A 16541-nucleotide genomic window follows, 5' to 3' on the forward strand; every position below is an offset into this window, starting at 1 on the left:
GGAGGAAAGGGGAACTTTTGTTTAATGGGTCCAGCGTTTCTGTTTAAGGGATAAAAAGAGCTTTGGAACCAGATAGTGGTGGTGATGGTTGCTCGACATTGTGACTGTAATCGATGCCACTGAGTTGTACACTTAAAATGGTCAAAATGGCAAATTATATATATTTTTTACCACAGTTTAAAAAATGAAGGAATATAAAAGCAATGGGCCATGGCAGAGTCATCCTAATTCTGGAGGCGGGGCCAGGCACAGAGTGAACACGTTCTCTCCTAGCATCTCAGCTGTAGGTCCAGGTCATGTTCAGGCCAGATGGACTGCAGCCGGGACCTGGGGTGTTACCGTGTCCTCCTGCTCTCTGCCTCACAGCCAAATGCCCAGGGCCCGAGTGGACAGGCAAACCCAGATCAGGGAGTCTTTTGGGGTCCCCAGCATCTCTACCTGAAGTTCATTCACTCAACAGTCTCACTGGATTTTCTTAGCTCTAAGGCTCATCTTTTCCACATTTTAATCTCTGAGATCAGAGGATATCTTACAAATGATCTGTAGGTACTTAATAAGGTAACATTTCTCCACCCCTCCCAGAACATGCGAAATTAGTGGGCGTCTAACAATCTTAGACTTGAGGAATTAAAATAGTAGTAAGTGCCACTCATTGAGAGTTTGCCTGGGACAAGTACTTTACTATCTGTGATGTCTTGTTTACTCCATAACCAAAATAGGAAGTAGCTATTGTGCTGTGAGCCAGCTTCACAAATAAGACAGGGACTGTCTTGAGCCCACACTGAAGATTCCAGGACTCAGCGGGCAGAGTGCAGTGATTGATTAGTCATGTCTGCTTGGGAGTGGAATGAGTAAGGGGGCTCTGTCCTAGGTGGCAGGATTTATTATATCCATTTTACAGTCCCAGGTTCAGTTAAGCAGATTCCCTAGGTCATAAAGCTGGGAAATGAAAGAAACAGGATTTGAACTTAGGTGTGTCTGATTCCAAAGCTCTTTATTTATTATTTATTGCCTCAATAAATATGTCCTGAGTAACCACAGTGAGTCAAATGCTGAAGACTTTACTAACACAAGGTTTCTGCCTTCTGTGACCATCTGGGATATTATAAAACAAGCTCAAAGGCGGCAGTGACTAACTCTGGGGAAGTCTGACGACCTTCAGAGAGGAGGTGCCTCTGCTGCCATTGAAAAGGCACTAGGAATTTGTCATTTGGACGTTCCAGGAAGAGGGAATAGCATGTGCAAAGGCATGGAGGCAAGAAAGTGAATGACATATTCAGGGATGCTGTGTTGTCCAGCATAGGATATAGGGGGTTTGGTTAGGTGAGGAGTGTGGGGTGTGAAGAGAGGAACCTGGAAAGGGACATTGGAATTCCATTGTGAAGGGCCTTTGTGCCATGCTGTGGAGACTGGGCTTTGTTCTGTAGATAGAAGGGAATCGTGGAAGAATTAAATTGTGAAAACTCCTGGAAAGCCATGGTGACCTGTGGAGGCTGGATGGGATGGGATGGGATGAGGCAGGAGGGAGCCTGGCTGGAGACTGTGGCTCTGGACAAAGGCCAGGCAAGGATGGTATTGTTCATTGTTCCAATGACTCCCATTCACAGGGGCTTGTTTCTATCTGTGTTTAGTCATTTTCGGTTGTGAGCTCATTGTTTGCTGATGCTGGGAATTTTGAGGACCTGTATTGGAGATAATTCTCTCCAGAGAGTTTTGTGTGTGTCTTTGCTGGGCCAGGGTCTGCTGCTGCTCTGGGCCCACACTGTTCTCAGCTCCTTTGCTTACCCCTGGGCTGTGCCAAGTGTCCGCTTCAGCTCCCCCACTGCCAGGAAAGGCCTTTTCAAGCATCTGGTCCACCTTTCCCTCCTTTGGGGCCCCCCTTGGTGTATTGTATCTCTTATCATTGGGCTTTACCTTTTCTCCTTCCCTGTGAAAACTGAATAAGACTCAAGGACATTCTGATCTTGTCTCTAGCTCAACATCTAGAGGCTTTGCTTTTCAAATGGGAAGTGAGCATATGTTTTGTGTCAACAAAAACCTGAAGCTGCAAAACCAGATTTTGAGCCCATGTCTCTCTATAAATTCAGACTTTCTTTAGGAGAACAGTAACATCAGGCCAGAAGCCAGATCCAACTTGTCAGAAAAAAGAAAAAAACAATAAGTAGAGATCAGTTAAGTGGTAAGTGCAAAACAGGGCATCAGCATTACTGATTAGAGGTGTTTGTTAATTGCATCTAAGCCCTATTTCTCTATAAAATAGCATCTATGTATAAGAAATCTCCCATTATTATGAAGCAACCTCGTGAATACATTCTTCCCTTTATACCCAGGGTTTCGAATGGAACTAGGCAGCAGCCTGGGAAGTGTACATGTGCTTGTATTTAGGTGTGTGCACATGTAATACTGATGGAATATGTGTGCATGTGCACACACGTAGCCATTATTTCCTCTGCATGAAGAGTTGCAATTATTCCATAAGGATTCCGTGAGCACTTACAAGGAGTCAAGGAGTGGGACAAGGATAGCATAGACTCACCACATTCACTCTGGGCTTCACAAAGGCCACATGCAGTCTGAAGGGAAGTAGGCGCCCATGGCTGTATAACAAGTCAGGGTTTGCCCAAGAGTTAGCATCCAGTGTTCCTGGCTCCCAGAGGTGCCCTCTCTTCCTACTGTGACTCTGACCTGGGCCTCTCCTGTTCACCGGCAGTACACAGGATGGGGGGGTGGGCCAAGCATGCGTGCTAAGGGGGTGAGGTCCACCGTATTTAAACCCCTTGAACTTTAGACTAGGAATCAGGACATGTGGCGTTAAGTCTTTGTCCTGCCATCAACTTGCAGTGGGATCTCAGACAATTCATTCATCTCTTTAGGTTCTTTCCTCACCTGTACACAGGTTATTTCTAAGGTCTGCTGTAGTTCTAACATGCCATAATGATTGTGAGCACTTGTCACTGCCTAGGGCTTCAATACCCTGCACATCTCTGCTGCTGTTTACTTTAATATTTACTTTTACAGTTAGCTCATCTTTCGTCCATTTGTCTATTCATCCATCCATCCATCCATCCATCCATCAGCAAATATTTACTATGTGCCAGGTCCTGTGCCAAGGCTCCCCAGTATCATTCTTCATGTCTATAATCTGACATCTTGTTGCCCCTAATCTGCTGCATGTTGGAAAACTAGATTTCTGAAATTATTAAGAATTCGGTGTGAAAAGTAATATGGAATGATTAGGTAAATCATGGTATGCCCATATGACAGAATAGCAAGTAGTTAATTATAATAATTATGCCACTGTACTTTATTATTTGATGAAAACGTGGAATAGGGACTTCCCTGGTGGTGCAGTGGTTAAGAATCCGCCTGCCAATGCAGGGGACACGGGTTCAAGCCCTGGTCCAGGAAGATCCCACATCCCGCGGAGCAACTAAGTCCGTGCGCCACAGCTACTGACCCTGTGCTCTAGAGCCCGCGAGCCACAACTACTGAAGCCCACGTGCCTAGAGCCCATGCTTTGCAACAAGAGAAGCCACCGCAAGGAGAAGCCTGCACACTGCAATGAAGAGTAGCCCCCGCTCGCCGCAACTAGAAAAAGCCCGCGCGCAGCAACGAAGACCCAACGCAGCCAATAAATAAATTAATTAATTAAAAAAAAAACGTAGAATAAAGAAGACAGTGTACTCTGATTTCAGTGATGTATATATATGAGCACAAGAACTAGAAGGGAATAAATGAAAATTAAATTAGTTACATTTATGGGAGGATAGATGATTCTTTTCTTTTTGAAGTTCTTTTGCTTTCATACTGAGATTTGTGCATTTCTCGTGCTTTTAGGCAGGCATTCATTCAGAAAACAGGATGCCTGCTGGTGTCAGGCACAGTGAGGGATTCATGATTCCTGCTCTCAAGAAACTTCATTCCAGTAGAGGACAGTGATGCACACAAATAAATTGCCTGGGAGGAGGATGGGTAGAGGAGGAATAGCTCAGGTGAAGAGATTTTGAAGTTTTAGTGTATGCTAAACTGTTTAGTTGGCACCTCTGAAACAGCCACAGGAGATCTATTTTTGTCCTGGTTACGTTAATAGAGGAAGCTCAGCCGGTCCTTGGCAGGAACAGACCGAATAGCTACTGTTTCAACTATTTCCAGGTTATACCAAAGAGCAACAACACAGGGTTATTTATACTTTTGCTGGGGGATGAACCTGACTCCACAGTCCTTTTGGATTGATGAGCAGCCTGGCTGCTGTCCTCACCACTGGTCTCAGCAGGGCCTGTGGCTCTCCACTCCCCACTGAGTTCACAGCAGTTTTTGTTGGGAAAAATGGACTCCAGGTGAAAGTGAACTACTTGAACTAATGAAGTAGCCACAAAAACCCTGCCTTTGGAGAAATTAAAGCTTGAAATGTTGAATTCAGGAGTCACTCGCCATCTGCTCTATACAGCGACAAGTAAAGCGTGTGTTGGTCAAGCCAGAAGGCATAATTTTGAATAGCTTTGTATGTGACTTTGGTAGTTTTTATTACTCTCTATTATTATTTTTTATATTGAGTCAGAAAGGGACACTTATATTTGAGGTGCAACTTTGTTGCCATTTATGGGGGGAATTTATGCAGGAATTGGGAATTGTGACATCCTAAAACGGTCAAGGGCCTCCACATTCACAGTGGCTTCAGGTTTAGTCTTTTTGGCATTTTCTCTAAATGAGCTACAGGATGGAGAGAAGAAACCCTTCGTGATAAACTCCCAACTTGTGGCTCGTTAGCAGACCACACCCCTGCAGTGCGCTACAAAAACCTGCTTTCAAATAAATTCTGTATTTATCTTTTGAATAACATAATTACATTACCTCATACTTTTTATGTTAAAAATATTAGTCTGGTGAATGTAGACGTTTTAAACATGCCACTGTTTTGTATTCCTGTTATTTTTTTAAAGTCTTTGGTTTTTTTTTTAACACAATGAAGCTTCAAAAAATCAAAGCGTCTGCGCTTCCTCTACCTCTGAGAAGCCCTGGTAATGTTCAGGGAAAAGAGGAAGGTGTGTTCCCTGTCCCATTAACCAGGATGGATGCTGTCAGCAAATCAGGACAGAAAAAATGAAATACACGTGGAGGTTGAACCGGCTTTCTTTTCCAAGCTGCATTATTCCCTCGGCGCCCATTTCAGGTTATATGTGCTTGTCTTTCTTCCCCTTCCAGATTGCAGGCTCTTTATCGAATCATAAAGTGAGCCCCAGAGATGTTAAGTGAGCCGCTCAAGGTCACCCGGGCAGTGAGCAGCTGCGCTGGGGGCCGGAGTCCAAGATTGTTGAGCCTGCTTTATAAGATCGGCCGTCATCAGCTGTGCTATCTGGGGGAATTCCTGCTCAGAGTTGCTGCTGCTGTCATCAGACCCAACACGTCTCCAGGGGAACCACTTCCTCTGTATTGCCCAGACACAGGTGGAAAATGGCAGCGCATCCATTTGGTACTTAATAAATGTGCCCTTTCTCGTGAGCAATGTACAGCCTTATGTTTTCACCATAATGTTGATAGAAGTGAACTTCAGGCACGAGGCTCTGGTTTTTCTACTTGCTGGCTCAGAGACCGCTGGCCCCTTCGTTCCCCCGAATCCATGCCTAGTTCGTCTCTGAATCTCTCACTGTGGTTTAGTGAGAAGATTATGAGCTTTCCCACGGGATTGGTCAAAGCCTAAGTGGTTGGCGGTGCACAGTGTCAGTGTGGGGCGGGGATGTGAGGGAGAAGGCCCAGCCTTACACCGCAGGCGAGTGTTAAGTCCATACAGCCTTTTTTGGAGGGCAGCTGTTAACATTTTACATGCGCTTCCTCTGCGACTCGAATCCTCCTTCTAGGCATCTGTTCTAGAGAGATGCTCGCTCCTCACAAAGAGGCATGAACAGAGTGTTCACTGACCTTGGAAACATCCAGAATGTCTGGCAGCAAAAGCTATGAAGCGTCCATTCTTTGGGATGCTATGAAGCAGTTTGATAAAATGAGGTGGATCCGTATTGCTGACCTGGAAAAGTCTCCAAGACGTGCTGTTTAGTGACAAGAAGCAGGCTGCCCAGAAACGATGTGTACTGGAGGGATGTAATCTCTTCCTCACGAAGAACTGTGTGTACATATGGGAAAGGATGGGAAGGCTACGCACTGAGTGTGGTGACCATGTGATCGTGGGTCCTGTGGTTCGCAGGGACAGTGGTGTAGACTTCCATGTAATGTGGATGGACTGTGGTTTACTTAACCACTCCCCCACTGATGAGCACGGGAGGTTTCCAGTCTTTCTGTTACAAACAATGCTGCGATCAATACCATTGCACAGATGCCTTTACACACTTGTGCAGGCACATCTGTGAGATAAACTCCCAGAAACAGAATTGCTGGGTCAAAAGGCAACTGCATTGCTCAGATAGATATCATAAAATCCCCCTCCGTAGGAGTTATACCATCTTGCATTCCCATCAGTAACATAGGAATGTGCCTTTAAAAAAAAATTGAGGTGAAATTCACGGAATATAAAATTAACCATTTTAATGGGTATACTTCAGTGGCATTGAGTACATTTACAGTGTTGTGTAAGGTGGAGACTATTGTGTGCCGGGTCTGAAAACGGTTTACAGTGAGAATGCATTCATGTGTCTCTTGTTCAACTGAAAATGAAAAGAAAAATTAAAGAGTATAGGCTTCAGCTGGGTTCTGGATCTGGGGGCTTCCCTTCACTGGTTGTGTGACCCCAGGAAATTACTTATTCCACATGAGGCTCAGTTCCCACATCTTTGAGATGGAGAAGAGAAAACTTACACTGTGGGGCTGATGAGAGGATTAGATGCACTGACGGGAGAAGCAGCTGGTTCATCACAGCAGTAAATCTCGGTTGCTTTCTCCCCAGTGCACTCGGGAGGCAGTGCAGTCAGAGGCTCTGGCCTCAACAGCACGAGTTCAGATCGTACTTCCCCACTTTCTCTGTGCATTTGGGGCAGGTGCCTCCACCTTTATGAGTGTCAGTTTCAACATGTAAAATGGGGATAGTAGGGTGTGATGAGGACCAATCAAGATAACAGATGAGGAGTGCTTAAGACTCTACTGCCTACACAGTAAGGGCTCATTAATGGGGGCTGCTAGGGTTGTGCCAGCTCCTGGCATAATGCCTGGCACCCTAGGTACCCAGTGGGCGAAGGACCCCATGAAGCCATAATGCCTACTTCTCTCCACTCTCTGACCCAGGGCCATTGGTGCCAACCCCCTGTACTGTGACTGCCACCTGCGCTGGTTGTCCAGCTGGGTGAAGACAGGCTACAAGGAACCTGGCATTGCCCGCTGTGCCGGCCCCCCGGATATGGAGGGCAAGCTGCTCCTCACCACGCCTGCCAAGAAGTTTGAATGCCTAGGTGAGCCCAGGAGCACAAGAGGGGATGGTGGGTACCGGGTTGCTTCCCCCCACCTCCTGCTTCCCCCTGCAACCCTGGCAGAGCCTTCCAGACACTCCTGTGTCCCCGAGGTGACCGGCTGGGTGGGGAACAGGTGGCAGGAATGAGGCCCCTGCTGCTTGTTAGCATTGCCGCCCTCTTGTCCTGCCACACAACGAACAAAAGAAAGCCAGGCGGAAAATCTCAGGCCATAAGGGCTCTAATCCCTCCCTGGGGTTATGTAAGGAAAATAAAAATAGCAGTGTTTCTGGAAGCTCCAAGCCTCTCAGCAGTACAAGCACTCAGGCCTCCCCTTGGTCGGAATTGTGCTCAGCAATTAGCTTAAACGCCTGAGCCACTGGACCCAGCTGCCGCTCTCCTAACATTTGCGGAAATACAAGGCCTGAGTGTGATTGGAGGCCTCACCCTGGGCATCTGTAAATAGTCGTTCAGGGATTGACTGACTGACTGACAGCCCAAGCCCTGGGACCCCTGCTGAGCAGGAGATGGCGGCCGAGTGGCGGGCCCAGGCCTAGCTTTGTGTCCCCCCCAGCAGGGGGGCAGCTGTGGGAGGGCACGGGAGGCTGTGGGGCACGACTCCTGCCCTCTGCAAGCTCACAGACCACCAGCGAAAATGAAGCTGACAGCCAGGGGTTAATGAGGCGGCCCCGGGCTGCCCTGTGTGCAGGATGCTGTCACAGGAGTGACCCTTCAGGGGGGCCCGATCTGTAGCTTGGCTGCTGGCTGCTGGGAGCAGGCCAATGTAGGTTGAAACGTTTGCTAAGTATTTATTTACTGGGGTGGGATTGGTACTGGTGAAAGGTTTTTGTCTGTGTTTTTTAAAATTTTTATTGGAATATAACATGCATAACAGGAAAGTACAGATCGTAAATGAATGGCTCGCTGAATTTTCACGCATTGAACTGGCTGGCGTTACTCTTGATTCCTGTGAGGCCCCAATGCTCCTCCTAGGCGGCACCCCAGGCAGCCTGGCTGCCGGCTCGTCCCCCACCTCCAAGTTCAAGGAAGGGCCACCAGTGAGTCCTGAAGGGGCTGGAGAAGGTCATGCCTGTAGCCAGAGAGGTGACGGGAAAGGGTCCTTCCCTGCTCAGCCTTGGAGAGAAACAAGTTCAAGGCCATGGGCCTTTTTTCTCCTAAGCGTGGCCTCCTCTCAGAGCCAAGTCTCCTCCCTGCTGGGGTGGCCGCCCTTGCTGTCCAGGCCAGCAGGTGACAGGGCTGCGGGTGGTTGCCTCAGAAGGGTGTGAGGGGATGGAGAAAACATCAGCCGGTTTCAGTAATGGTGACCATGATGCTGTCACACCGATGGTCCTGCCCTGACCGCCACATGGGGGCTCCCCTGAAGCCCCTTTTTCGGATTATCTCATTTAGTCCTTCCAGCCCCATGAGGCAGGGGCTGTTTTTAGCTCCATTTCACAGAGGAGGGTCCAGAGGCTGGAGAGGTGTACTGTGAAAGGCGGGGTGAGCGCGATCCAGAGGGAATACCGGCGCGGGGTGGGGGGGGGGGGCGGGAAAACATCTCCCTGGGGAGAGGGTTTCGCAAACCCGTCCCTGCAGTGCCAGGATTCCGGGCCAGGGGCCGCGGGGCTCTATGCCCAGTCCTGTCCCCCAACCCCCTCCCTGCACTAACACCACTCCCACCTTGCCTCAGGTCCGCCCAGCCTGGCTGTCCAGGCCAAGTGCGATCCCTGCTTGTCCAGCCCATGCCAGAACCGGGGCACCTGCCATAACGACCCCCTTGGGGCATACAGGTGTGCCTGCCCCAGCGGCTATAAGGTGAGTGCAGGCTGTGGCTGGAGGCGGAGGGCTGCTCGAGGGCGCGGTAGAGCAGGGCTGGGGCTGTCTCGGTGGCCACTCAGCCCTCAGGGCCCAGGGTGAGCTCAGAGCGGGGCGGGGGGAGGGGGGAGGGGGGCCGGGGGCCCAAGCGAGCATTTCATCCATGACCTAACATGTGGATGAGAGAACAAGGAACCCCCGGGACCGGCAGGCCGAGCTGCTGAGGGGCCGGCTGTCTCTGTTGGCTCACTGGCCCCTGGGTCTCCCTGGGGTCCCCATCGCTGACTTCTTCCCCAGGGCCGAGACTGCGAGGTGTCCCTGGACAGCTGTTCCAGCAGCCCCTGTGGAAATGGCGGGACCTGCCACTCGCAGGAGGGCGAGGATGCCGGCTTCACGTGAGTTGCTGGGGGTGGGGCGGTGGCGGGGGGTGGGTGCTGGAACATGGTGGGTGAGTGCTAATGGGATCCGGCACCCAAGCCTCGGAGCCTTCCTCCTCCGAATGGGATGGCCCAGGCCCTTTGAGCTCTGGGAGATGAGGGACAGGCCCAGCGGGAATAGCCACTCCCTCCAAATGGCAGCCAGAGGCCTCTCCGTGTCCACCCAGGCCGCGCCTCCGCTGCCCAGAGGCAGTGAAAGCACAGAGACTAGGGGCTGCCCAGGTCACACAGCAGGCAGCAGTGGGGCTGGGGCTTGGAGCCCCTGCTCCAGGCTTCCGCCTGCTCTTGCCAGGTGCCAGGAGAGTCTTTCTGGGGCACTGGGAGTCCATAGCCTAGGGCATATGCAGCGGCAGTGCCAAGAGGCAGCTTGGGGGTGTTTTCAACTCCTGTAATCGCCATTAACCCCCAAGGCCTCCAATTGAAGCCATCCACCTGCTTGTTGGGCCAGTGTTGCCTGAAGGCAGGGCCCTCAGCCAGCTGCTCCGGATCAGGCGTCCACCCGGAGCCCCCAGGAGAGGGGAGGGGAGTCCTGCCCGGAGGTGGAGCAAGTCCTGGTCACGCCCTCCGGCGGCCTCCCCCACCAGCTCATGGGTCACTCTGGTCGCACCCCGGGCATCGGTTTCCCACTGTGCTCCACATCTCGCAAGTCTTCCCAGTGCTGACATCGCCGCTCAAGCCCCCCACTCACCCTGCTCCCCCCAGAGCCTCTCAGCGAGCCCCCCAGCTTCCCAGAGCTCTCCTGCACCCAGAGCTTTTCTGAGGAGCACATAGTATTTAGCTGCTGAAGAAAAATTGCCAGCTGAGCAGATTGACTCTTCAGAAAATGATGTTGAATCTGCTGGCAGAAATGGCCAGACCTGTCTCTGCAAACCCAGATTACCAGCTGTAAAAAGAAAACACTAAACGGCCTCTCCGCAGGTGTTGCCTTGGAAACGGCGTCCTTATAATAGGCTCTGTGCTCCTCTGGGCTTCCGCAGCAGCTCCATCAAAGCCCCCTCCTCATTGGCTAGACTGCTAGGGGGCGTGTCTACGGAGAGGGGGCTGCTGAGAGGACGCAACTAGGAGCTCTCCCTGCTGGGCCGGGAGGGGTGCAGCTGGGAGTAGCCCCTCACACTTGGCATGCCTGCAGATTGGCGGGGGCGCTGTGGGAAGGACCCTGTTGGTCGAAAGGGGTGCCTCCCTGAGTAACCCCTCAAACCTAAGGCTTACAAGGGACTCCGCAGTTGTTCCCCGAACCCCGCCAGAAGGAACTTAGCTGAGATCCGCCACCACCTGCAGGGGGAATTAAACTCCAGGACACAGCCTGCAACAGCAGGCGTCACACCTTCTTGTTCACACCCCCACCCCGCCGCAAACGAATTTTTAAAACTACAAACTGCCTGACACATTCTTAAGTGACAGCTAAAACTCTTCATGGTAAGTTTAATTTTTCATTGCAAAGAAGGTCATTTCCAGAACGCTGTACATATTATTAACATTTAAAATGAAAGCTATGACTCTTTAAGTCACTCTTTTATCCTCCAGGGAAAAATCATTTTAAAATCACGTGAAGGAACTCTTGAACAGCTGCAACATCTTGCATCATTCTCGTTCCTACTCAAACTAGTATTTGTTTTACTCCCATCACCTGCCCCCCATTTTCCTTCTAATGTAATGTTTTCATACTAGAGGCTTTCTTAGCACCCTGCCGTACTTTCCTACCACCAAATGGGTATATAAGTTTAAATTTAAAGATTTTTACTATTTTTTGTCACCATAAACCTCTGATTAAAAGTTTCTTTTGCATTGAGTTATCATTACAGTGATCAATAATATACAATTGATCAGAACAACATAACTATTCCAAAATTTGATAATTATTACACATAAAAGGTAAATTTTATTAGACTGTATCTCTTAATGAGATAGATGGAGCTTTTGTTTGTGTGTGTGTGTGTGTGTGTGTTTTCTTTTCTTCTCCTAATTGGTTTATGTGTCCAGAGGTGAATATTATAGAATGTGAGAGGGCTTAGCAGCCAATCTATTCCCTTAAAAACAATGTGTGTGTGTGTGTGTGTGTGTGTGTATGTATGTGTAGCTATAAATGCTGAGAAAGTTTGTTCACATAAATAAACCAATGAGATTAGGAGTTTTATTATAGCCACGTCACTCAATTACTTGAAACCCTGTCAAGTTTATATGCTAAAAATCCCAAGTGATCTGTCATCAAAAATTATTTTTAATGCTCTATCAGCTGACAGTTCCATGAGGTCTTCCTTCAATTATTTTTTAATGCACAGAACGGGAAATCTCGTGACTTGCAAAAGGGTTTGTTCATTCACTTTGGAAACATCAGTATTCCTAATTGTCCCTTCATTTGGCACCCAAGGATCTTAGGCCCCAGGCACAGCCCACCTTGGCCTCGTGCTGGAAGAGGTGCGCATGAGCCTTTCTGGAGCTCTGGGGCAGGTCAGTTAAGGGGGGAATTCCATGCATAACATGAAGATGTGGAAATTAATTTCTCAGACCTCTCTGACCCACAAACCCCTTGGAAAACCACAGTTGTCCCAGAGGGAAGTGTACCCCGGTTTGAAGATCGCTGATCTCCAGGGCTCTCCGAGACCTGACTCCTGCTTACCCCCAGTCCTGTTCTCACCCCATTCCTGAAGTATGTGCTCCCCAAGCCCTGAACTATTTAGATGACCAGGTACCCTCCTGAAGGATGGACTGTAAGGCTCTCTCTCCCCCAGGCTTTTACTCCCACTGTCTTCCCTCCCCTTCCTCTACTCCCCTGTCAGAGTCCTTGACTAACTCATCACCTCCTCCAGGAAGCCTGCCCTGACCACTCTCTCCAAGGGGGAGCTAGGTGTCCTCTGCCCCTTTGTCCACCCTCCCCAGCCTCAGTTGTGCACCGTTCTGATACTCACTGTCTCTCCTTTGGTTGCCAGTCTCCTCGTCGTCTCCCCCGCTAGACTGTGAGTGATCTCATGAGCACAGGAGCACAGGGCTGGTCTTGGTCATGTCTAACCCCCAGCATCTAACAGGGCTTGACCCAGAGTAGGGACCAAAACTCCAGGATGATGCTATTGACCGTTGGCCACAGGCCTCCATCAGTGCCTCAGGACAGCTGCTGCCCTGGCAGTGGGCCCACATGCCTCTTCCTCCTCCCCTGCTCCCTACAGGTGCTCCTGCCCCTCCGGCTTTGAAGGACCGACGTGTGGGGTAAACACGGACGACTGTGTGGAACACTCATGTGCCAACGGGGGCACCTGTGTGGACGGCATGGGCAGCTACACCTGCCAGTGCCCCCTGCAGTACTCGGGTAAGCGTGGCGGGGTTTGAGCGTCTGCAGGGAGGTGGAGGCCAGTGCACGTGCCCTGAGCCCCTGTCCCATGGGCGGAAGGGCTGGGACCCTGCCTCAGTGTCTGCAGGAAGTTTCTGCTGGGCCGGCTGCCTGGCAGAGCACATGGGGCAGCTTCTCTCCTGCCTCTCCCCAATTCTTCCCCCAGGAACGGCCTGTGAGCAGCTGGTGGACTTCTGCTCGTCGGATTTGAACCCGTGTCAGCACGAGGCCCAGTGTGTGGGCACCCCAGACGGGCCCAGGTCAGTGTTGCCCATTTCTAAGGCCAGGGAAGGGCATGGGCCCCCACGTCACCTTTCCTCTGCCCTCCCCAGCCTGTTTCCTCACCTGTCAGGTGGGTTTGGTCTTGGCTGTTCAGTTCCTGCCAGTCAGTGTCAGGGGCAGGGTGGTGGTAGTTTTAGTCGGACAGACCTGGGTTTACATCATGACCCAGAATGGGTGGCTTGACCACTCTGAGCCTCAGTTTTCTCATCTGCAAACTGGGTGCACCAGTAGCTTCCTCCTGGGGTGGTTGTAAGGAATAGATAAGCAAATGCGTGAAAAGCACTTACTTCCACGTCTGACATTTGAAAAGTGCTCAATAAAGAACTATTGCAGGTCCACAATTTCTCATCGCCAATTACAAAATGCACAAAACTCTGAAAACCAAAAGCCATCTGCTAGCAAAATCTGATCCGATCAATGTATTTGGTATTAAAAGCTGACCTGTGCTGATACGAAGCTACTTACAGTCACCATTCATCCCATGTAGTGGGAATATGTGTAGATTTTGCAGCAGAATGTGAACATGTTTAGTTAAGGGGCTGCCCCAGATCCAACTGGCACGTTACATAATGTACAGTTATAGGTGTTATATTACCTTTCCCAAATCCAGAAAGTTCTGAATTTCAAAACCTGTCTGGCTTCAGGAGGGTTGGATAAGGGGTCCTTGACTGTTGTCACCATCGTTGTTACTGGCATATGTGGAAGTGCTTTGTCACTGGAAGACTGGGATGTGAAGGTCACGGGGTTTTTAAGATGTTGCTCCCATCTGCAGTTCTGCAAACATAGTCTCATTTCTGGGACCCTGTTCCAGCAGTCAGGGCAGCACAATGGTCAGGTCTTCTTCAGGTCTGTGGCTGAGGGACCCAACCCCAGCTGCTTGGGCAGAGGTAGGGGATGGAGTCCCCCAGGGACTCAGTCCAGCAGGAGCTGCCAGAGCCTCCTGGGCAGGAAGTGAGAGCCGGGGGACACTGAGGCCCAGATGCTAGGTCAAGGGGCCGCACAGGAGCCTCCATCCAAATGGTGGACAGACGCCGCGCTGCTGGCTGAGCTGCCGGGTGGGGTGGGCACAGCAGACCAAGGAGCGGTGGCAGAGCAAGTGGCGTGCACACTTCTTAGAGGGGCTGGACCTCAGAGGGTGGAATAAAGCAGGACTGCACGTGGTCCGGGTGGATACTGCTCAGATAGTCCTTCACACCACAGAGAAGGGGCACTCGGTGGGTGTATAGTTCACCTTCACTCAACTCCCTGTCTTGGAGGAAGGACTGAACTGACAGACTCAGCTGTGCCTGGTGTTGTACCTGGACCCCAGCAAGTATTCAGTGCACACGCACTGGATGAATGGATAAGGCAATGGCAGCGAACGAGGCTGTGGGTGCGCAGCTACGGTAACATTTTTCAGACTGCAGCTCAAGACCCAGTAATAGATTGTGATCAGTTGGGTGGGTCAAGGTTAACGTTAAAAAAATTAAACAAAATATCAGAGAGCATCATGCCCTTTTATATAGTAAGGATAAGTATTTTGGCATGAAACTGATTGCAGCGGGCTGTGTGTGTGTGTGTGTGTGTGTTTACTGGGTACAAAGGTATTTCTTCCCTCTTGAAAAACACTGGGAATGAGTTAAAAAATCAGGCAGGAGCACCTACCTGCCAGGTTGTGTGGTTGAGCCGTGGAGTTTGCGGTTTGTAGTCTGGAAGGGTTTCCTGCAAGGGGTGTTCACCGGAGGCTTCCTGGAGGAGATGAGGTACTGGACCGAGGCAGAGAGAGAGAAGAGGGTAGTCCAGAATCAAGAGGTGTGAAGGCAGAGAAGTGGAGCGAGGTGCGGGTCGCTGCCTGTGGAAGCAGGTCTGACTACGGGGTGGCTTGTTATGGGGGCAGCCGGACAGGGAGCATCTGGCAGGGCTGCGACTGAACAGGGGTGGAGGAGTGTGCTCTTCATTTGATGGGCAAATAATTGGCAGAAATGGACTGACTCAGGCGAGCAGTGGGCCACAGTGTGAGCCAGGAAGCTGGGACCTGGCCTGGAGTCAGGACGTTGTGGAGAGGCGGGCACTAGCGTCTGAGGCCTGGGAGGCTGGGCCGGTGCAGCTGGGAGGCTGGGGAAGAGGGATGGGTGAGCCCCATGTGACTCAGAGCCATGCATTGGCTGGGGTTGGGGAGGAGGGTGGGGGCAGCGGGGCACGTTGAGAAGGGGCTGAAGGTTGACCTTGGATGTGCTGTTGGTGCTAAGGGTGGTCCTCCACCACAAGCGCCCGTCTCCTCCACCTCCTGGGTGTCCACCCTTCCGGCCCAGAGCAGCCCCCTCCCCCGCCTGCAGCCCACATAAACTCTCTTCCTGGACGGTCTCAGGACGGGTGGGGGCATCTTGACATCTAGGGCTCCGTGTGACCTCCTGGGGGACCCCACAGACCCCCAGGGCCATGAGGCTCTCTGCCACACACACAGCCCTGGGGCCGCACAGGCTCCTGGCCGAGCTCTGGGCTGTGTGTGGGGCTGTTGACCCAACCCCGCCCCCCGCCCACCCCAGGTGTGAGTGTGCACCTGGTTATGTGGGTGACAACTGCACGGAGAACCGGGATGACTGCGAGGACCACCGCTGCCAGAATGGGGCCCAGTGCGTGGATGGAGTCAATGGCTACTCCTGCCTCTGTGCTGAGGGTTACAGGTGAGCGGCCCCGGGAGGCACCATGAGTGACTGACTCCTCTTAGCTGTCAGCTCTGGGACTGGCAGGGGCCACCCTGGGAGCTTTCACCGTGGCTATGCCAGTCACCATATGTGTGGTCTGGGGAAAGTTCATCAGCAGCTCAGAGCACAGGCAAAGGGTCCCTACCCTGACTGGCGGAGGGAGCGGGAGGTGAGTACAGATTACTGGGCAGCGCCCCATCACTTACCTGCCCAGTGAACCCCTGAACACATGCCCTGCATTAAAGGTCATTTACTTTTGCATCTTGGTCTCTCTGGGAGGCTGTGAGGGGAGGGCACCTGCCCTCCTTCCGGTCACCCACCTTCCATGCTCTGCTTGTGTCTTCTTTTTTTTTTTTTTTGCGGTATGCGGGCCTCTCACTGTTGTGGCCTCTCCCGTTGCGGAGCACAGGCTCCGGACGCGCAGGCTCAGCGGCCATGGCTCACGGGCCCAGCCGCTCCGCGGCATGTGGGATCCTCCTGGACTGGGGCATGAACCCATGTCCCCTGCATCGGCAGGTGGACTCTCAACCACTGCGCCACCGGGGAAGCCCAGGCTTTCCATTTCTGACAAGTGCTCAGGTGATGTTGGTGCTGCTGGTGCAGGGACCACACT

General features: G+C 51.4%; 1 protein-coding gene across 1 annotated transcript in view; it reads left to right on the plus strand.

Annotated features, from left to right (window-relative positions):
• The window catches only part of SLIT1 (slit guidance ligand 1), a 169389-nt gene that overhangs the window by 147022 nt on the left and 5826 nt on the right, over positions 1-16541 (plus strand). Inside the window, exons 26-31 of the mRNA XM_033842299.2 lie at positions 7228-7391; positions 9079-9203; positions 9501-9598; positions 12802-12941; positions 13129-13222; positions 15770-15907. Coding sequence (XP_033698190.2) covers positions 7228-7391; positions 9079-9203; positions 9501-9598; positions 12802-12941; positions 13129-13222; positions 15770-15907 — 759 coding nt within the window. The remainder of the gene's footprint in view (positions 1-7227; positions 7392-9078; positions 9204-9500; positions 9599-12801; positions 12942-13128; positions 13223-15769; positions 15908-16541) is intronic.

Source organism: Tursiops truncatus, chromosome 16, assembly GCF_011762595.2.
Source record: "Tursiops truncatus isolate mTurTru1 chromosome 16, mTurTru1.mat.Y, whole genome shotgun sequence".
In the NCBI taxonomy this organism is placed as follows: Eukaryota; Metazoa; Chordata; class Mammalia; order Artiodactyla; family Delphinidae; genus Tursiops; species Tursiops truncatus.